General features: G+C 39.4%; 1 protein-coding gene across 7 annotated transcripts; it reads right to left on the bottom strand.

Annotated features, from left to right (window-relative positions):
* Window positions 1-427: 427 nt before the first annotated feature.
* On the bottom strand, window positions 428-21,821 carry pex5 (peroxisomal biogenesis factor 5). 7 transcript variants are annotated; one of them, XM_085471668.1, is made up of 17 exons: window positions 21,680-21,821; window positions 17,068-17,224; window positions 15,253-15,291; window positions 14,974-15,091; window positions 14,737-14,883; window positions 14,082-14,166; window positions 13,205-13,295; window positions 12,793-12,915; window positions 6,318-6,431; window positions 5,842-5,925; window positions 5,405-5,524; window positions 5,059-5,202; window positions 4,784-4,854; window positions 4,166-4,387; window positions 3,920-4,085; window positions 3,672-3,829; window positions 428-2,220 (listed from the first exon to the last, which is right to left on the bottom strand). In XM_085471668.1, exons 2-17 carry the CDS (start codon window positions 17,179-17,181, stop codon window positions 1,974-1,976), a joined length of 2,043 nt encoding a protein of 680 aa, XP_085327794.1. In that variant the 5' UTR covers window positions 17,182-17,224; window positions 21,680-21,821; the 3' UTR covers window positions 428-1,973. The 7 variants fall into 7 exon arrangements, with proteins under 7 accessions (XP_085327794.1, XP_085327792.1, XP_085327793.1 ...); XM_085471666.1 differs by lacking the exon at window positions 6,318-6,431; XM_085471667.1 differs by lacking the exon at window positions 6,318-6,431 and having other exon boundaries at window positions 17,068-17,217; window positions 21,675-21,747.
* Window positions 21,822-22,797: the final 976 nt, after the last annotated feature.

Below are 22,797 nucleotides of genomic sequence, written 5' to 3'. Positions count from 1 at the left end.
CATAAGCACTTTTAAACTAACATTAGCACACACTCCAGTGTGCATCAGGCCCACTCAGGGATCAGTATCTTGCATGAAGATCCTTAAACTTGTAGACCAGATGACCTGCACTACCTCCCAAGCCACAGCATTTTGTATTTCACAAGTTTTAATAATTTTGCATTACTCACAAAAAACAAAAAAACATGTTAAACAAATTAAAATCCTTATTATTAACTCTGAGGAAACTTTAAATGCAATGCCCTGCTGATTTGGCAAGTCTTCCCACTTCTTAGAGCTGACATTTTGATAAAACCATCTTGCTCTATAATATGAAAATCTAATTTAGTCTAAACATTTAAATTGCAAATTAGTCGATAGGACCATGAAACAACCCATATACCAACAAGAGGGGGTCCAAATTGAAATAAAAGGATAATAACAGATGTCTGGAATCAAAGCTTTTATTGCTGAATATTATATTAAACATTGCTGTCAGGATATAAGTAGCCTGAAAACAATTATAGTGCATCAATTATGTTACAATACACAGTATGGCATAGAGCATTATTTTACAATGAAGCAAGTAGTTTTACAGGAGCAATATGAAAAAGAGCACAGGAACCCAGAAAAGCCACTCTCATTGACATAATGTCTCTCACCCGACCCCCACACACACACACACACACACACACACACACACACACACACACACACACACACACACACCTTATCATTTGAGTAACAGTCCCGCTGGTTAGCAGTTCATTATCCTGGCATGATAATGATTACTAAAAAATTAAATAAAGTATAACAAAAAGAGCTGTAGCACTTATGACTTGTATTTCTACTTTACAATGGCATAATCTGTAATCCTTCCGCCTGCTGAGCACCTTGGATCATAAGCAGCACTCTTTAATGTCAGAGGTCTTGTACCTTGATTATACATAACCGCAGAGAGTACACACATCTGATAACTGCTGTGTTGTTCCTCCATCAGGACCATCACTGATCAATCACACCGTTGCAATCAGGGATGGTTGCAGCTCTGGAGGTAGAGCGGGTCGTCTGCGAATTGGAAGGCCTGGTTAGATCCCTGGCTCATCCAGTCCTTTGTATGAAGAGGCATGTGAATTGATAAAACAGGGTTTGTAGTGTACAAAACACTAGCTTAGCTTTGCACCTGAGGGGGGAGGGAAAAAAAGATGCTTGCCTTCACTAAGTTCTAATATGATCATTTTATACACCTAACCAAAGTGACTGAAGTAAATACTTTTCAAAATGAAAAGCAGTCAACTAAGTCTCAAATGAACAAGGACTACAAGCCTCAGTCTCCTGGGTGAAAGTCTTATGTTTCACCCATTCATGAACCACAGCGTTGTCCCTACCAGACTCTTGTGTACATCTTGTTCCCAAGTTGTGAAGCGAATACAACAATGTGATTGTCCGGTTGCAATGGTGGTCCTGAAGCAAAGTTAACGAGATGCTGTAGGAACAACATCAACACAGTAATAATAAACTCAGAGGCCACCAAACTGTGAATAAAGACAGGGAGAGGACTGAGTGTCTTAACACAAACTAACATTGCTGGATGGTGAACAGATTAGTGATTAAACCATGTTTATTCTTGTTTCTCTTCTTCTCTGAGAAAGATTTTCAAGTTAAAATCATTCAGTCTGGTTCTCTTGATCAACAAAGGAGGAAATCCAGTGACTGCTGAACGTGTGAAACAGTTCGTGACTGGATTACTGCTGCCTGCTTCTCTACAGGTGAAGCCTGATACTGCAACACTTTTAAACACACATGTACACATGATGATGATGATGATGAGCACTTTGATCACTTCACAGTGTGTTCCTCGATCATCTTCTTTTAACCGTTAGCTGTACCATGTCCCCTTCATTCCTCCATTCAATCAGCTTCATTCAGTCACTCATACATTTACCTCCCAGCAAAAAACATTCACACTCAATGAGCCCTCTCCTGGCAGGTTTTCATTCAGTCCCACCATCCACCTCTCTCTGGCAGAAATGAGCCATCAAGGTGTCCAAGTCTCGCCTGTCGGCCGCGGCGTACAGAGAGCTCTCTCCCATCATGCTGAGAGCCATGCGCAGGGTGGACCAGATATTGTCGGACATCATAGTGGCCGCAGCTCCTCCGGGACCCCTTGGAGCTCTCGCTCCATCCTCTATAGCCTGGCGCTGGAGAGATAAAGCTTCAAGGAAATGCTCCACTGCCTCTCTGTGGAGTTAAAAAAGTGAACAGGATGGATTTATGTTCAATCTGCAATGTGCTGATATCAACCTGAACAGACAACAGTAATAAAAAAACTTGTGTAAACTAAGTTCACTTTTGCAAATTAAGGTCCATTTCTCACTGGTGTACACTCTAGTGGCCACTTTATTAAGTACACCTGGTTAAGCGCTGTATAAGGCAAATATCTAATCAGCCAAATGGCAGCAACATTTAGCTTTTTAGACATGGCGAAGATGACCTGCTGACGAGAGATCAGAGATCACAATCCAATACAGCACCTCTGGGATGTCAGGGAATCATTTCGAAACAGACGAAAATGTCTGAGGAATGTTTCCAGCACCTCGCTGAAGGTATACCTTATAAAGTGAATGTCAATCATCATCAGCACAAACCTTTGTGAGATTTATTAGATTTCTTGCACGTCTGGTCTAGTGTAGCATCTTTTGTGTGTGGTCTAGCTGTATCACATAAGCCCTTTTTGCATTAGTAGCTACTCTGATCTACTTGCCACAGATCGCTACGACTCGGATCGACTGGTTTTCCATTACAACCCAGTGCGCGCGCTTGTTGCCATAGCAATGCGTCTGGGCATCCTGCAACGTAATTAATATGCAACACGAACGCTACAACAAAGGTGGACATTGAGCCAAGAATATACCTACTGCTCGGTCTGTGGCTTTTTGTCAAACTCGGGGAACACTGCGGTTTTTTGTAGCCATTTCCCTCGTTGCTGGTTTCAAAAATGGCAGTTTTAATTTTCGTGAACGAGATGCACTTATGACTCATTGAGTGATGCTACTGACGAGCCAATCGGTGGCATGCAGCGTGACTTCTAGTACCTGCTTCAATCGCTTGAAACCCTGGCTGAGCAGGTACTAATAAAGTACCTGGTACCAGTTTCTATGGCCTCATGGAAAACCCTGAATAGCATGGTGAACCGTGCTGAGTTGATCGGAGTAGGTACTAATGGAAAAGGGGCTATAAAATACCTTCCACTAGGAGGCAGATTTAACTATAGACAGCACCCTAGTGGAAGGTAAAAACATCTGGGAAGCAGCATAAAATTGCTAAAGTTCAAAAGTAGCAATCTGACAGAATTTGAAAAGGCACAGAACGCATTTGATGTGTATGTAAGCAGCAGAATGTCAGTGTGTTTAAGACAATTTGAAAAGGGTATATCAAATGCTGATTTCACATAACATGTTTTTTAAAAGTTTATCTAAATGTAAACTGCTGGACTAATTCCACATCTATCAGAAAACTGTTCTGTTAAGAGAGCCACACTCAGGTCATCAGTGGTAAGGTTGTGAACCTTGACACTCCCCTATCATAAAAACCAGCTTCAGGAGGATTATGCATTTAATCTAAAGATTTTACTTCTTTACATGCCAAGACTCTCTAGCAAAATACACATCAAAACAGCACTGTTGTCTCACCTATGTGCCCCTAAGTTTACACAGCTGATTCCCAAGTTATAGCGACTGCGTATGAAGCCAGGCTGCAGTTCCAGTGCTCTCCTGTAGGCGGCCACAGCCTCTTCTGAGCGGCTTCCGTTGGCTAGCGTGGCACCCAGCTTATTCCACAGCAGATAGTCCTTATGGGGACAGAAAAACAAAGAAAGAGCTCAGAAACTGAGCACATGACATGAAGCCATTGGAATTTCTACAAAGGCTTCTTCACCAACCTGTGGAGTGACGGAGAGAGCAGCGCTGAAACAGTCCACCGCCTTGTCATACTCTCCACTGAGGTTGAAGAGGACGCCGAGACCACACTGAAGCTGAGGGTCCACCTGGGTAGGGTCAACATTGGCTGCTTGCAGGTACATGGACTGGACGTCGGTAAACAAAGACCTGCACAAGGGAAAAGCAATAAGGAAAGGGCAAAGAGAAAGAGGTATCTTTGTATTCTCCTAAACGTGCGTGATGCTCACTCTGGCAGCAATGACCCGAACCTCTCTCTGTCCTTCTCCCTTTCTTTGGAGCTGTCTTTGGAGCGTTCGCGCTCACTCTGCTCCCAAACAGAGTGGTATTTTGGATTGTGCTTTAGCCAGTCACGAAGAGTCTCACAGGCCTGCCTGTGCAGTGACTCATTGGTGAAACTGACAGCCAGCGCCATGAGGGCAGTCAGGTTGTCGTTCTTCAGCTCTATACACCTATGGGAAGAATGGTGGTAATAAAAAGAAGTAGTCAGACAGAAAAAACACGACTATTCATTTGGCAAAGAAACTCTTATTTGCAACGACAAGTGTTAAAATATGGAGGTGCTTTCCTGGTTGAAAATATTTCTTTTGAGGTGACACTCACATTAGTATGCATTTAAAAAGGTCTTAACAAAAATCGATCCTCACTTTAACATAGACTCTGTGGTGGAAAAACACATTTTTTTAATATGCAAAATGTGTTTTATATGCTTACAGATACAAAAACTATAGACAAGAGACAACACCCAGATCTAGAGTAATAATAATAATAATAATAATAATAATAATAATAATAATAACAACAACTACATGTTTTACTACATGTTTTAGTCAACTTTGACTACTGACCTGCGGAGGGCGCTGATGGCGGCAAATTCTTGCTCATTCTCTGCCTGACAGGTTCCCAGATATTGCCAAGCCTGCAATTTAATGGGGGAAAAAAAAGACACATGGTATTATTTCAAGGGCCTTCTGTTGGAAGCAGGAGAAAAACATGGCTAAAATTAGAAGTAGGGAGACCTTTTGGCCCACAATGTTATATTAAGTAATAACAGGATGTTCTAAGAATTAAAAAAAAAAAAAAAGTGTAATGCAAATGAGAACACAGCCTTTCAGAGTCTTACCAGCTGGTTGTCTGGTTCCTTCTGCACAGCACTTTCAAAGAACCGGACGGCACCAGGGATGTCCCCTGCCTCCATCCTCTTCAATCCCTCTGACAAAGGGTCCGGGTGTGATAAGTAGGGGTTCTCCTCTTCAAACTGATAGCCCTGCAAATGAAAACAAGGAAAACATTGAAACTGCTCAGAGAACTTGTGTGTGTATATGATTTTAATTAGTACTTAATAGGGTATATGAAACACAGGAGCACATTAGACATTGTGCATGACAGCTGTATGCGCAAAAATGCTGAAATCTTGCAACACAAAACAGATAGCAGCAGACGCCTGCTCTGAGCAGGCTGACGGATACCTTGTCGTAAGAAGTGCTGAGTAGCTGATCGAAGTCAGACAGCCAGGGATGACTCTCTGCATCTCTCTTCGCCATCTCCTCCCACTCCTGCTGCAGCTTCTCCCAGAAATCCACATCACTCTGACAAAATGACAGACACGCATCATTACTTCACAGCGTATTGGAGATAACTTTGACCTTTTTCAACTGGAAGACGCTGCTGCATCGATGATGCCTTATAGGATGGCCCTATATTTTTTTCGTTCCTTAAACAGGATTAAGTTTGTGGGTGTTTAAAAAAAAAAAAAAATCAAGGGCACCGTCATGCCAATCATTCAGGAAAGTTTCCATTTTCAAACCTCAACTCCGATGACACTCAGTGCTTTAACCTCTACAATACTACTTATTATACTTGGCTTTGGGTTGAAGGTTTTTATTGTCACAGACTCTTGCCTCACCTCCACTGCGGCTTTCGCTTGTTGAAAATCAGGTCCTGATGTAGCGAACTCATCTACCCAGGCTTCAGCTGACTCCTCTGACACCTGAATAACAATGAAGAGCAATGGCAGTGGTTGATAGGAATCTGTATGCGCTGGCTGAGAAAACTGTTATTAGAAGGGGAGAACCGGGGCATTCAGAGAGGAAAAATATAGAGGGGAGTGAATGTGAAGGAGTAAAGAAATGAAAGGTGGAAGAACACAGAAGAAACCATTTTTCTCGTACTGCTTCCTTTATCTCCTTCCTAATTAACTCCCAGTTTTCTCCTGAGACAGTAAAAGCACTAAACAGCAACTAGATGCAGGAAATCTGAGACTATCTGAATGGATGGGTAAGATCGAAATTGTTAACACTGGTAGCAAAACATACAAATAAGTAACTACAACTGCAGCTTAAAATAAAACATGGATAGCTGCCGTGACCACAGAGGTCGTACCTGCCTGACGACTCTGGCCCACTGCTCTGCTTGTTTAGCTTTTACTTTGTCAATCTTCTGATTCATCTCTGGGGGTTCCAGGGGAAGACTCCCTCCCCCCGTCTTCATCAGGAACTACGGAGGGAGGGGTGGCAGTAGGGAACGGGACAATGTTTCGAGGAAGAGGAGGAGTTGGTATGGAGGATTTTTACAAATTTTTTGGAGGGGTGGGCAAAAAAGGAGTAATTTGAAGTATCAAGAGGAGCAGATGAATAACAGGTGTTAATGAAGGTAATGGTAAGCCAAGAATCCAAAGGCAGGTTAAAAAAATAAAAATAACAAAATAAAAAAAAAAAATAGGAAAAGCACAATTCAGAGTTAGAGGGCGATGGCATAGATGTAATCATAATGTAGCATGAATATGGCTGACAGCTACACATGCACAACATAATGTGGAAGCCATTTAGGCCAGGAAAAGAACACGAAACAGATGTAAAGCAGAAAAAAGCAAACTGAGATATCAGGTCAAATTTTGGACTTACAAAAGATTAAATTAAAGTACAGATTATAGCTTAATTTATACTTCTGCGTTGAATCTATTTAGAGCCTACGGTGCAGCTCCTGCTGCCAGCATGTGCATCTATCCCTGGTGTTCCTGCAATGCTCTGCAATTTCCTTACCCAAACACTAGCTGGGGGAACACAGATCACAAAGTCAACGTTCAAGCGTCTTACACCTGCATTCTATCTGGAGGCCACCAGATGGCGATAGCAGTAGTTGCAAAACTACTAAAAAAAACCCCAATCTTCCTGTCTTGACCTGTGTAAACACTCTCCTGATGAGTTCATGGGCCCAGTCACTTATTTTGGGTCATACTGAATTTAAACAAATGATGATGATAGTGATGCTATCTTTTAAAATAGAGGATTATCATTGGTATGAACCTGCACACTCACTGGCTAACCACCTGTCAAACAAGCAGTTTCACAGTCAGACTTTGTCACAGGAACCTTCTTGAGGTAATTGTTTTTGGTTTGTTTTTTGCAACCAAGATCCCCTCTCTTACAGTCGATTTGAAAAAAAATGGCAACAGAAGAAGTAGCCAGAGAAGCTTAAGCCCAAACGGCGCCAGTAAACGAGACTGTGTTGATGATGCATTTATGGAGATACATGGTTACAGCATAGAGCTTCACAGTAAAAAGTAAAAACATCATAGATTCAAGGCAGAAGTATAAACACCCAATTTCTCCAAATTCTGACTAGATTAGTAAAAATTAGTAAATAAAAAAATAAATAAAATAAAATTTAAAAAAAAATAGTTACTAACAAATCAATCTCTAGATCCAATTTAGGAGGTACAAAAAATAAAATAAAATAACCCAAACCTTCTTATTTATACTCTTTTAATCAGAATAATTTAAAAATCCCTAAGGAAATTATGTAAATCTCTAAAATTGAGTAATTTGCTGCTTTGCAGAGTATTTTTAACTTTCCAATTACATGATTCATTTATGCCCTCAGTGGTATATTTCTTTGTGCTGTATAATGCTTTAGACTAAGAATTTTTAAATAGACTTCTTCTAGAACTTTTGTTTCAGGAATTAGCCCATTAATATAGCAGGAATAACATATAACTGAATATATGTGCATTTTAAATATTATATGTGTTGATTTTGTTGTAGTTTTCCCTTCTAATCTCTACATTACACACTTGTAATGTTCTGCAGCAAACTATGGATCACAAACCTAAAATGGCAAGACTTAGTCTTGAGACTAAACCTAACCTTTTCAGGATACAGAATGACTGAATAAAACAACATCATCTCTCATATATATATATATATATATATATATATATATATATATATATATATATATATATATATATATATATATTTATTTATTAGGGGTGCAACGATACACAAAATTCACGGTTCGGTTCGATACTTTGGTGTCACGGTTCGATATTTTTTCGATACAAAAAAAAATGTTCATGCCTTTTTAATTTGTCATTTATTAAAATTATAAATATATATTTTAACACAAAAGTACAGTTTTTAAATTTAACCCTAACCCTTGTGCGTGTTGTTTTTTAGCTCGTCATATTGCAGCCACAGAAATTCTTTTGTCCATGAAACCATAAAGCTGCACTTTCTTTTTGCCTTATAGTCTGATTTGTCATAACTTCTCCGTTTTGTGGTAAGCTTTTCTTTGGCTGTCACTTCTTCACCCTGACCTGTCTTATTTGGCTCAGCAGAACTAAAATATATATCTGTCTGTGAAGGTTCTCAATCATCCAGGTCATCGTAGTGAAATATATATCCTGCCGCACTCACATAAGCTCAGCGATTCTCTGCGCGATCAACCTCTCACATGTTTAAGCTTGCTGCGGGAGATTTCACTTGTCATGTTTGCATAGTAAGCTAACAATTAATAAGACTATGTCAGAGGAATTGGTGCACAAATTATCATCACTCACAGATCAGTGCTGTCGCTCTCTATACACAGTTCGCGCGATTGCAAAGTGAAAGCAAAAAAACAAGCGCAAATTCAAACACGATTTCAATATGTCACATATTGACAGTGGCTCACCCAATGACATAATTACCCAGCTACATTTCTGAAAGAATGCAAAAGCATTGACATATATTTTTCCTTCCTACAATAGCCCGACAGGCAGGGCAGAGATAGCCCCGGGACGTCGGGCTAGCGATATTGCGAGCCCTGTATCTGATTGAGGAATCACTCATCTTTGGAAAAGAGAGTTTATTACAGAGAAATGTCTCTTTCCAAAATAAAAGCTATACTATCCGCTTCTTCTGGGCTATATTCTCAGCAGCATAAGGAGAATCATGTGCTAACAGCTGTCTAAATGACTCGGCTAAAGTTAGTAGCATGCTTGTTGTTTTTGTCTTTGCACTAGGATGATGTCGGTGTAAATGTGCAGTCATATTCGTTGTGTTCCCACTAGTGCTTTCAGGTTAATCTCGTTGAAATAACCTTAACGCCACAACACGGCAAATCTCCGTTAACGAGCTACCCTATACAGAGGGGCTAGACGGCCAACACGTTAACGAGCTAACTGCGCTAACACACTAGCTCCCACCCATGTAATTGAGCATTGCATGGCACATCCAACATACTGTTTTACTTTAGTCCATGACTCGCTTACCTTCAGGGTCATACGTCACATGAAAACCAAAATAATTCCAAACGCCAGATCTGAATGAGGGTGGGGAGGTCCACTTCTGTCTCGCTAGCTTGCCCTGCGCTCTTCCTTCTGACCATGCTGTCTGTGTTGAGTGCTCAGTGAATCTGCGTTGGACTACTCCGCCTAGGCTGCACTCTCGAGCCTAGGCGGAGTAGTCAAATGCAGATTCACTGAGCGCTCAACACAGACAGCATGGTCAGAAGGAAAGTTGATAAAATAAATTACAAAAAAAAAAAATTGAAAAAAAATTGTATTGTTCGATACATATGCGTACCCAACCGAAAGCACTGTATCAAACGGTTCAATACGAATATCGTTGCACCCCTAATATATATATATTAGGGGTGCAACGATATTCGTATCGATATTGATATTTTTTTTTGTGTCCCGTTTGGATCTATAGCCATCAGAATTGTTGTCTTGAGGCCAAGAAAGATGCCAAGAGGATTTATTTTAAGTGGATCATCATATTGGTCCATTTGATTGACCTTTATTATAATTATGAATTTATTTTATTTTCAGTTGCAAACGGGACAGACATGACTGTGGGATAGGACAGGGGGAAAGAATGAAAGAAAGAGGGGGAGAGAAAGAAAGAAAACCAAAGGGGAGAAAAAAAAAAGAACAATACAAAATTTGTAATTTATTTTATCAACTTTCCTTCTGACCATGCTGTCTGTGTTGAGCGCTCAGTGAATCTGCATTTGACTACTCCGCCTAGGCTCGAGAGTGCAGCCTAGGCGGAGTAGTCCAACGCAGATTCACTGAGCACTCAACACAGACAGCATGGTCAGAAGGAAGAGCGCAGGGCAAGCTAGCGAGACAGAAGTGGACCTCCCCACCCTCATTCAGATCTGGCGTTTGGAATTATTTTGGTTTTCATGTGACGTATGACCCTGAAGGTAAGCGAGTCATGGACTAAAGTAAAACAGTATGTTGGATGTGCCATGCAATGCTCAATTACATGGGTGGGAGCTAGTGTGTTAGCGCAGTTAGCTCGTTAACGTGTTGGCCGTCTAGCCCCTCTGTATAGGGTAGCTCGTTAACGGAGATTTGCCGTGTTGTGGCGTTAAGGTTATTTCAACGAGATTAACCTGAAAGCACTAGTGGGAACACAACGAATATGACTGCACATTTACACCGACATCATCCTAGTGCAAAGACAAAAACAACAAGCATGCTACTAACTTTAGCCGAGTCATTTAGACAGCTGTTAGCACATGATTCTCCTTATGCTGCTGAGAATATAGCCCAGAAGAAGCGGATAGTATAGCTTTTATTTTGGAAAGAGACATTTCTCTGTAATAAACTCTCTTTTCCAAAGATGAGTGATTCCTCAATCAGATACAGGGCTCGCAATATCGCTAGCCCGACGTCCCGGGGCTATCTCTGCCCTGCCTGTCGGGCTATTGTAGGAAGGAAAAATATATGTCAATGCTTTTGCATTCTTTCAGAAATGTAGCTGGGTAATTATGTCATTGGGTGAGCCACTGTCAATATGTGACATATTGAAATCGTGTTTGAATTTGCGCTTGTTTTTTTGCTTTCACTTTGCAATCGCGCGAACTGTGTATAGAGAGCGACAGCACTGATCTGTGAGTGATGATAATTTGTGCACCAATTCCTCTGACATAGTCTTATTAATTGTTAGCTTACTATGCAAACATGACAAGTGAAATCTCCCGCAGCAAGCTTAAACATGTGAGAGGTTGATCGCGCAGAGAATCGCTGAGCTTATGTGAGTGCGGCAGGATATATATTTCACTACGATGACCTGGATGATTGAGAACCTTCACAGACAGATATATATTTTAGTTCTGCTGAGCCAAATAAGACAGGTCAGGGTGAAGAAGTGACAGCCAAAGAAAAGCTTACCACAAAACGGAGAAGTTATGACAAATCAGACTATAAGGCAAAAAGAAAGTGCAGCTTTATGGTTTCATGGACAAAAGAATTTCTGTGGCTGCAATATGACGAGCTAAAAAACAACACGCACAAGGGTTAGGGTTAAATTTAAAAACTGTACTTTTGTGTTAAAATATATATTTATAATTTTAATAAATGACAAATTAAAAAGGCATGAACATTTTTTTTGTATCGAAAAAATATCGAACCGTGACACCAAAGTACCGAACCGTGAATTTTGTGTATCGTTGCACCCCATATATATATATATATATATATATATATATATATATATATATATATATATATATATTTTTTTTTTTTTTTTTTAAAGAACCTATTTGGTCATTTTAGTCACTTGTGGGTTAAAGATATTTAACTCTGATCTATATTTTTGGGGGGGTTGTGTGTATTTTTGAATGCAGTCAGAAATGTTATGCATTTACTTGACTAATTATTTTGTCTTGTTTTTCTGGATCAAAGATACAGCTTAAAAACCAACTGTTCAGAGTATACCTCACCTTTCCCCCATGATAGCTAAGTTAGCAGTTAAACATTGTTGTGACGGACCTTAAAATCCCAAAAGAGCCTCTATTAATTTGAAACCTTGATTTCATAAGCAGTAATGCCCCATGCTTTGTTAATACAGTTTCCTCTTGGTTTATGCTGGAAACATTGGGAGGTACTGGAATCTTTGTCTCTTGAGTCACCACTTAGCCAGTCTGAATGCATTTGAGATGCATCGTCTTACATCCTGAAGCCATATTGGTTCAACTGATCTAAGAGAAACATGAAATATCCAGCAGACAAACAGTCTGCAGCAGTATTATAGCTCAAGAAATCAAGCTTTCAAATCAATAAGGCTCCTTTGGGATTATAAAATCTCTCATTAATTCAGTCAAGTGAAAGGATTACGCCTCCATACTTTTGTATCTGTCGTCTTGTAGAGAAATACATTTAGAGAGAAACTCGATCTGGCATCAGCCTTTTACTGCCTGAACTGATCGAATACAAAGCAATGAAGTTGCACCTTCTGTGAAATCCAGAACGAAAGGAAAATCACGTCAAGATGGGAAAACCCCAAATCTTGGTCGTGCACATTAAAATCTAAATGCTCAAGAGGAGAAGCTGACAGTTATGAGAGCCCTTTCTCTGCAAAAACAAATTCCATCTGCAACACTGCAGCCTGGAGACTCATATTACAAGCAGACTGGTGGCTGCTTCTGGTTACATTTGTGGAAAATTTTACACTGCAACAGATACTGGGGTGATGAGTCACAAGGCTTAGCCTATACTGGGCAACAGTGAACCAGTGTTCTACCCCAACATACAGCGTTCACAGTTGTAACCATCCTTTCCTCAGTGGGCTGCGACTCGTACCTGGTTGAGGTTGGAGGCCCAGTTCTGAGCATTCTCGGCCTGAGCTTTATCTGTGAGCTGTTTGTCTGTCTTGCTCTCCACTGTCACAGTGCCCTCGCCAATTTGCCTAATGAATCGCAGGAACTACACAACAACAAAAAACAAATTACAACAACAAAAAAAAAAAAAGGCATTTACTATTACTAATTCATCAGTTTTACACCAGTAATGCTAGTTTCTTCCCAAACCAGCAACTTTCTTCCCACACTGAGACAAAAGCCATTAAAAACCACAAAAATCATCTGTGCACCACATGCTACAGTCTCAAGGACCTACTCTACAAAAGAGTTAAAGAAAAAAGTGAAAGAACATGGTGATAGACATGTAAAAGGAAATGATGTGTATTACGGTGTCACAATGACACACTGCTCACCTCTGTGTTTTGTAACTTTGGGTCATCAACCTTTGAGACAAGCTCATTGGCTGTCTGCCTCAGCTCGTCTTCTGCTTGATACTCCTTAGTCCTGTCAGATTAACAATAAAAAAAACAAACAAAAGAAAACATAAATTTAATGCTATAAAACTAGAAGGTCTTGAGTAAGACTTTCCCATGATGTTTTAAAGTGGTCTAGAACAATAGTTCTCAGGGTTTTTGAAGGTCTTTCAAAGCCTTTCTTTGATCATTTGCTGTTTTTTCACTCATTTCGACATAAAATAGTTTTATTTTTGTACCAATAAGGTGAAGAATGAAGTTAGTCATAGCAAATACTGCTTTTCAAGCATATTAGAATTGTACACACGATTTTCAACTTATATTCTGTATTTCAATGTATATTTACAGATGTTTCAATGACACCCATTTCCAATATTTCATAGAATATAAAATATAAAGCAATGATGATGGCTGGCTCAAGACTTTTGCACAGTACTGTAGGTTGGAACAAATCACTTCAAATATAAACTGCATTTTACACTCTCGTATTTAGAGCCCAGTGCACAACGATGATTATACAAGGACTCTTTAAATCAGCTTTCACTTCATGTTCATCTGCTTCACTGACTTCTACCAGAGATTTAATGGATTAACTCAACACTGTCAGACAAGAGAATATCAGGTTAAATGTTTAACAATTAAACAGAAAATTCACTCACCAAGAAGAGAAAATTATCACAGTTTTTCAAGTGCTTTAAGTTCTGCCAACAGCACTCTTGTCCTCCTTGATTCTCCCTCACATGTCTACCCTACATTTTCTACATGTAATGCAGTGCTTGTAACCCCCTTCCACCCCCCGGCTCTATCCCCTGCTCACCATTCATTTGCTTTGTCTCCAAGATCCCCCAGCCACAACTTCTCCTCAGACTGCTCCAGATACTCTTCTGCCCAGCGGCCAGGATCTAAAAATGAGAGAAATTGAAAAATTAAAAACACAGCAAACATGTAATAATGACATAAGCTGTTTTCACCCATGCAGTGCGCCTAAAAAAAACCCAAAAAAAACCAAAAACCTTTGTAGACGCCTAACAGAGCTGCATGTGAGAACTCAAACGTCTGATTCTGCTGGATCGGACATTAAATGGTTTATAACTGTCAGCTCCCTTTTAAACACCCTGTGCCTGAACGCGTGTGAGAACAGTGCAGGTAATCATTCGGTGGACTCTCAGCACTCTCAACAAACAGGTTATTTTTAGCAGTGAGTAAATTTTAAAGTAGATCATCTCTTGCTTTGTGCTACATGTGTGAAAGGACAACCTTGGAAGAAGCTTGGATGCAATTCTGCTGACACTGTCCAGAGTTCATGAGTCAGAACAGCTACACTATGAAGACTTTGCCCTAAAGATATTCACTCTGATTTGAGCAAAAAAACGTGATGATATGAGACAGAGTGATGATAACGGCAGAAAGATGATTTGCTCATTATGCAAAAAATGCAGAAGGCCAAGAAAAGCAATGAAAACAAAACATACCTGCTGCCTCGGCAATAAATTCTTTCGTCCAATCAGCATCTGCGGCATCGCCGAGCGCGATGAGCCCCGGGGCGGAGGCAGAATCAGAGCCTTGGAGGAACTCCTCCACCCAGTCACCAGAGAGGGCCAGCGCTGCCACATCAGGAGCTATGACAAGGAAATACAAAGAAGTTCAAATTTACTGGAAAAAAGGTTTAGAAAATCTTTTAAACTTCATCAAATAATGATGAAGAGCACCTCTCTGTGGAGCTTGTCTGTAGCTCTGCTGGTCAATCTGCTGCATTTCCTCCAGCAGCTGACCCATGTCAAAGGTCTGTGGAGGGCGTGGAGGTTCCTGAAGGAACTCATTAACGAGCTAGAACAAAAACATTCATTTTATATAAAATCTAATGGTAACTCTTAATGATTAGAGTACATGCTGAGGAAACCTAAATATTTTGGCTTTAGGGTATAAACTTGAAGTATATACTGTACAGTCTTAGAGCAAATCATTAAAATTGAAAGAAAAGCACTTACATCTTCCTCAGTTGCAATTTCAATGGGAGTGGGATGAATCTGCAAAAAATAATAATGAAGTGTGGTATCTATTAGCAAAATGTTTTGCACAAAAATGTTAAATCAAGCAGCTCCAGAGATAAAGGTCACAGGGAGCTTGAAAATATATAAAGAAAAGTTATTGCAAAAGCAACACTAGTGCTTTTGCTGTAGCCTGATGCCAACTGCACATAAAATTCTGGAACTTAACATTAATATTTTTTAAAGGCCAATTAGCTCTTAAACTGCTATATAACAAGGGCGACAGAGAACAGTGTTAGATTTTCTAATTAAAAGGAAAGATATACTCTTAAATTTACAGCCCTACAACAGATTGTGTTAAATCTTGTATTCTTGTAGCAGAGGCACTCTTACACATTTACTGTATGCTTTGATACAGTTTCTGCATTTTAAGTTAAAAGCATGGATCCAGGAAATATTGTTCAGATCCTGACTCAAAAAGCTCGATCAGTTACTCATAAGAAGGAGCATTTCTATAAGCATCTCGATGCAAAGTGGGTGCAGGGTAATGTTCTGTTTTGCTGATGAAGAACTTGCCTTCTGTCTTTGACAATGGCGACCACCTCAATTTTCTCAATAGGATAAGAATCTGGGCTCTCCTCTGGAGCAGATCATAATACCTGTCAGTATCTGCATAAATGTTCCTTTTCTGTGGCTGCTTCTTAGTTCAGGTTCTTTTCCTTGTCTCTTGTCTACGGTGTGCCACAGGGTTCTGTTTTGGGGCCTTGCTCTAGCTTCAGTCCATTTTGAGCACTTTTAAGGACATCTGCTCTCATGTCCACGCAGATGGAGAGTTGCACGCGCAATCGGAAATTGTTATTGTTATTATTAAGATTCTGGTTTTGACTTTCAGAGCTCCACATGGACAAATACCTGAGTACTCATATTTTCGTCTTTTGTTTTGATGTTCTAGCATTTTTTTTGTGAGGTACTTTGTGATTTTTATCTTGAAAGATCCAATATTAGTAAAATTTTACTTACTTGAATTCAGTTTTATGTTGTTCTGTAATTACTTTGCTGTGCGTCATGCAAACAAGGGCCCCTCATTAGCAGGAGTAACAGAACATGGACGAACCCAAGAGCAAAGCTACAGCTGTTAATGGTATTTTCACACCTGCTACACCAACTACTTTTAATTATGTTTGTTACTTAACCAGAATCTCCTGTCAGGACTGAAAAGCTCCCACGAGATGAGGCAGGTTCTCTCTCATTTGTTTGTTTGGTAGCAGAGATGTTATGTAAAAAGAAGCAGAAGGAATTGCTGGAAAGCTTTATTACTTTTAAAGTAACAAAGTTTTGTCAGGAAGTTGATTAGTATTATTTGATAACAGTATCCCCATTTTTTGTCATCTCCACACAGAAAAAGAAAAAACTAGCTTGGGTATGAATGAAACATCCGAAAAACTCTGAGATAAAATGAAACAAATGCAAATAAATTTTGTTGTCAGGTATTATTTCCCTAATGCATACCACTGAGCAAATTGAAACTCTTGAATGTAATTATTTGTTACATTTTATTTTATAAAGTTACAAAAGGAAAGCTTAAGTATAGTCTATTGTTGCCTTAAATAAAAAAAATAAAAAAAGAATATCAGGCTCTTCCTCACAGATAAAAATGAGTGTTTATTAATTTAATGTTGAAACTCAAAGCCAAAGTTTGCTAAAAATCAATAAAGAGACTGAAAAATAACAGGGACATTTCTAAGTGACCCCAAACTTCTAAGCATATCGTGTAGACTACAGAGCTCAGGGCCTGATGTCTTACAAAATACTCACTGGAGGTGCTGTGGCGTTCTGCCATGGCCCCCCTTCCTTGGTCATGTGACTGGTCAGCTTCATGAGGGGATTGGCTCCCCCGCATTCTGCCTCCACCAACTCACGCATCGCCATGGCAACACAAGGATGAGGCAAACCCAATAAGACCACCTGCAAACTGAGAAGAAGAGCCATAAATGAACCACTCATATTCAGTCTGTGTTCAAGAAAAGTATTGCTATGAGAAGAGACTTATTACAGTTTTATTTTGTCTTCAGCTTAGCTTCACTAAGTTTCCCCAAATGGGTTGGCTTGTTTTACTTTAGTTTTGACTGTTTACTTTTTTTTTTTTCCCCATGTAAAGTTTTCAGTTTAGGTTTTATTAGTTTCACTGTTTTTGTTCCTTTTGTTGGTGACAGATCAGAACAGATATAATACAAATACTTGTCTTACAAACATTAAGAAATTCCAGTCCGACTAAACATCTACACTAAATGCTCCTCAGTGAGAAACCCTAAAACAAAATACATTTTCTATACATTTATTTTTAGTTGGTTTTATTTATTGTATGTAGGGCTGGGCTATATCATACCGTTCATGGTAATACCGGTGTAATTTTGGGCAACGATAGGAAAATGAAATGTCGCAATAGAATATGGGTAAAACGCGCATGCGCAGTGCCTATGTTTACATATGCACATGGCGGCGACGCAGAATGAGAGGGGCGAAAGTGGATCGTTGAATGAAACGGATGAACCAGAATTGGTTTGTAAAAATGCTGCAACTTCAGTGGTGTGGAACTGGTTTGGCTTTCGTCCGTTAGATACACAACAAAGCACAATTTTTTTGTAGAGCATGCTAGCAGGCCGTCGTTATTACCGTGTTTTTTGGAAAATACGGCACACTTAAAATCAATCCTTTGATTTTTCTGAAAATCGACAGTGCCCCTTATAATCCCGTGTGCCTTATGTATGAATTCTGGTTGTGTTTACTGACCTCAAAACGATTTTATGTGCACGGCGCTCGAAAATCAGTCAAATGTTTTAGTACGGCTATCGTAGGCAGGAGCCTCGCGGAGTGATACGTACTGTGCTTCAACATAATATTACCATATTGTGTGTGTATAACCTCTTCTTAAGTTTTGTGGATATTATACATGGTTATGTTGAGGATATGTCAGCTAATTTCCACTGGAAATGCCTTTTGGTTAAACTGTCAGCAAGGAATTTGCATTTGCACTGTTACATTTTTATATAACTTTAATGCACATAAAAAAAACAGCTGCTTGTTTAAGTGAAAATACATTGATGGGGTTTTTTGCACTAATAAAGTTGCGGAGTTGTAAAGTATTTTGTCTAGTGTCAATTATATCGTCAGTTATATCGTTATCACAAATTTTCAAATGTATATCGTGATAAATATTTTTGGTCATATTGCCCTGCTCTAATTGTATGAGTGTAAAATACTTTTGTAGCTAGTCTTTCTTTTTCCCTAATGTGCAGGCTTTTTTGTGTCCCGCTCGGCATCAGCTGGAAAAGGCTCTACGCCTACTCTATGACCCTGCATTGGGTAAGCCATCCAGCCATCCACATTCTTCCTCTCTCACAGAGCTAACACAGAAACAGATAACCCTTCACGCCAATTTTAAATCACCAGTTAAGCCAACATGTGCGTCTTTGGAATGGGGTGCTTCCAGGAGACCTGGATCCAGGACCTCGTTGCTGTGAGGCAACAGCGGCTAACCACAGCACCGATGTGTCGCCTCTGTCAGTGCGCCCCAGGGCGGCTGTGGCTACAATGTAGCTTGCCATCACCAGTGTGTGAATGTGTGTGTATGGGTAAATGACTGAATGTAGTGTAAAGCGCTTTGGAGTCCTTAGGGACTAAGTAAAGCGCTATACAAATGCAGGCCATTTACCATTTACCATGAAGAACATGCAAACTCCACACAGAAAGGTTCCAGTCAGCAGGTGGATTCAAGGCCACTTTGCTTAGAGATGGCACCACTGACCACTGCACCACCATGCCATCCAATTATCATTTTATCTATTACCATTTATTTTCTTTTTTCATATTTAGTTTTACTGTGATAGTCATGCAATGGACTATGTAGAGTGAAGCACCTCAATGGAACAATTAAAAGTCGCAGATCCTAAAGCATCCAGTATGAGGTCCAATTTCTAATTAGACACTTAAATATTAGAGAAACTAAACAGTTATGCACCAATAACTGAAAAACCATCCCCCAAAATATAAAATGTTTTAATTTTTAACACTCGACATATTCAACCCTGAAAGATTTTTTTTTTTATTATTATTATTATTATTGTTATTCGGCACCAGAGAGTAATTTTAAGTTCAGTTAGTCCTTCACATTGTTTTGTGTCCCTTCCATCACATCTAAAAATAATTATTCAATTTCCTGACCCCTTTAACAGCTGACAGGCCGAGCGAAATCTTCAGGCTGCTCAAATAGCCTCATGAAACGCGCACAAATTCAAGCTCCATCTGCTGTTTTTCATTTCATCTTCTGGCTCTTAGTGAACCATTAATAATGAGAATATGATGGCTCAGCAGGCACAGGCATCCACAGCATGTTTCACTTAACTCATCTGGTACGTTCAGGAGATTTTAGCTTTTAAGAGCGTTTACGAAGATAAAGAACATCAGCATCACTATACTAACACACTGACTACATGTAATACTATTTTATTTAAGCAAATCTTCTAATCAGTTGAGAAATGCTTATTTTGATAAATGCTACCACAAATACTCTGGATTTGTGTATGCATTACTGTTAAAAGCTCTTGAGCCACCCCTCATTTCTTTATATTTTGTTAGGAAAATTGAAAATACATGTTTATTTATACATGATTTATTGAAATGTGCAAACATGCATTGAACTATAGAATATAAGCTGAGAAAAAAACAAAAACAAACACCCACCAACAAGATTTGTACTACTCTAATGAGCTTTAAAGTTAATATTTGAAACTTTGTTATGCAAGCTTTCTTATAATTTTATTAAGTAGTCTTCAGGATAAGTTCTCCTCTTTGGACGTTGGCTGCCTTTTGTTCTGTTCTCTGTCAAGACGATCCCAAACTGCTTCAATCATTTTGAGGTAGATGCTCTGGGGAGGACAATCCATGACTGATAAGTGTTTTGCTATCCAGGCAGTGAATTAAGCTGCTGTCAAACAGATGCTTTCCAAATGGCAAAATCTGATGGATATTCTGTGTTTAAAATTCCATCAATTCTAACAAGATCCCAGCACCACTGCCTGAAAGGGAGGAAAAGGTTCATACTCACCGTTGTACCACACTGACGACAGTTTGAATCAAAAATTTCAATTTGGATTCATCATTCTAAGATTTGCTGCCACTGATTTTCAATCAAGTTCTTGCATAATTTGGCATACCACAGCCTTTTCCACTGACACCAGGTTCTTCATGGATTTTTTCCTGATTCTTCCAGCTGCTTGTACTATAGTTGACACAAGACTGGTACATTGCTTGTGTTAAGTGCCTTTTATATGCTTGAATGATGGATAGTGGGTCAGTGTTAAGAGACTAAAATAAAAAATTGGTCAGGTACAATTACTGAGCTAAAAATGAATGAGAAAAGAAACAAAACAACCGATATCTAAATAAAAATACCTTCAGAAAGCCTTGAGAACTTGAGAAGTGTTCAAGACCACTTTGATATATTACAAGAATGTTTGGCTCCTCTGTGAAGCAAAATATAACGAAATGAAGAGCAGCATGTTTGCACAACACTCCATATCAGGTCTAAAATAACAGCTATATAAACTGCAAACATTTCAACTGATCCTGCTCCATCTGATGATTACTCACCTAAACATTTAAAAGCAAAATAATAAACAATACCGTGACACTGTTTCACTCTGAAATGTAGTCCCAGATGTATGAAACTCTGCTGCTGTACTTCAATGACCCCTATCAATTACACATGCTGACCTCCCTGGAGAGGAGGAACATAAAAATGAATTCCCTTCCTAATCTCGCATGTGAGCGTCTACCTAAAAACTCTTCAGTGACTATTACACAACACCTTACAGGTGGACTGTTGTTCTTGCTGTCTAGGCTGAAGATTTAAAGGCTACTTTAGTCCCACCGCTTCAAATGGCTGCTGTATTATGATTAGGGTCAAAGTAAGAGGATCAGACAGAGATATTAATACACACATTACCAAAGACGGGCCATTATGACACCTGTTTATTGACTACAAATCCACGGAGACGATAGGAATAGGCGAAGGTTGCCTTTGTCACACATAGTCCACTAGTTATAGATATCAACTAAACACACCTGCCTGCATTGTTACCTTTCTGGGAGCACTGTGTAATAAAATAGAGCTGATCGGAGCTAACTGCAGCTTCAGCTACAAACAGCAACATTAGCTCGATAAGCGATACTCTGTGTTATTTATGTAACCAGCGTGCGGTTCATGAAACCTAAAGGGAAACGGAGGACGCTCACGACCGTCCGGAACTCAAAAAATATCAGCTGTGGCTAGCTGGCTAGCTGCAGTAGGGCCAGTGCAGAGATCACTCCCGTAGTGTGCACCCAGCGAAGAAGCATGAATAGAAGGGAAGCATACTGTTCACCTCACCGCCGACAGCTGCTGCTGTATCCGAGCGACAGTCCCTCACTCCGGCGGTATGTCCCCTCTTGTCCCGCTCTCACACCTCCGTCCGAATAAATTTTCCAGTAACCGTCCGAAACCAGTCGCTGAGTGCTATTAGCTCCCCGCTTTTATTTACCTTCCTCCCCCATGACCCACAAAACCCTTCACCGCTAGCCTGGCTCGTGAACGTTACGCCAGTTACGTATTCTTCAACTGGTTTTACGCATGCGTAAGGAAGCGTCAGCGCCTGGGAAAAAAGGCGTAAAGAGCCTAACGTTAAAATGTAACATGCCTGAGAACAAAGTCCGCTTCCCGGATGAAACATGTATTTGTTAAAAAAAACAAAAAAAAAAAAAAACACGAAAGTAACGCGCAGTGCTGTGCAGAAGTCTTCAGCCAACCATCATTTCTTTATATTTTACTTCCAAAGAACCTGATTTCTGTCTTTGATAGTAGTTTTGAGAAATAGTTCTCCACGCTTTTAGAGATTTTCACTTTTTCTCTTTAAAAAAAAGGTCATTTTCAGCCCTGTTCTTATACCAAACCCTTTCAGAGGAACGTTTCTACGTTTTAGCCACTAAACACTGACATATGAATAATGTAAGCATAAAAACGACACCTAACAAGGTTGTGTCTGCATATAAAAGACAATTTAGCCAAAAAACCTAAAGGTGTTTTATCTTTATAGAGTTTGTTACTAGCAGTTTATCATAAAACCACATCATTTATTCTTATTTCTTTACTTGAATCTGAATAATGCCAAAGATAACACAATTTGACAGACATAAAGTTATTTATTTCATATTCTGTATAGTTTTTCATATTTATATCCTGTCCATATCCTGTACATAGCTTGTACTCACTACAGCCTGTACATACTTATAGTTATAGAATATTCACAACATACTTCATACCGTGTACATTATAACATAATAGACCCATTTCTGTAATATACTTACATATCTATATTATTGCTAATATATATTGTAATATATCTATATCACTAAGCACTTCTGGATGGATGCAAACTGCATTTCGTTGCCCTGTACCTGTGCATGTGCAATGACAATAAAGTTGAATTCTATTCTATTCTATTCTATTCT

The sequence above is a fragment of the Copadichromis virginalis genome, linkage group LG11 (assembly GCF_057382275.1).
Source record: "Copadichromis virginalis isolate Kocher_CV1m ecotype Utaka linkage group LG11, C_Virginalis_male_GT1.1, whole genome shotgun sequence".
NCBI classification, from domain to species: Eukaryota; Metazoa; Chordata; class Actinopteri; order Cichliformes; family Cichlidae; genus Copadichromis; species Copadichromis virginalis.
This window is presented reverse-complemented; position numbering and strand designations above follow the sequence as displayed.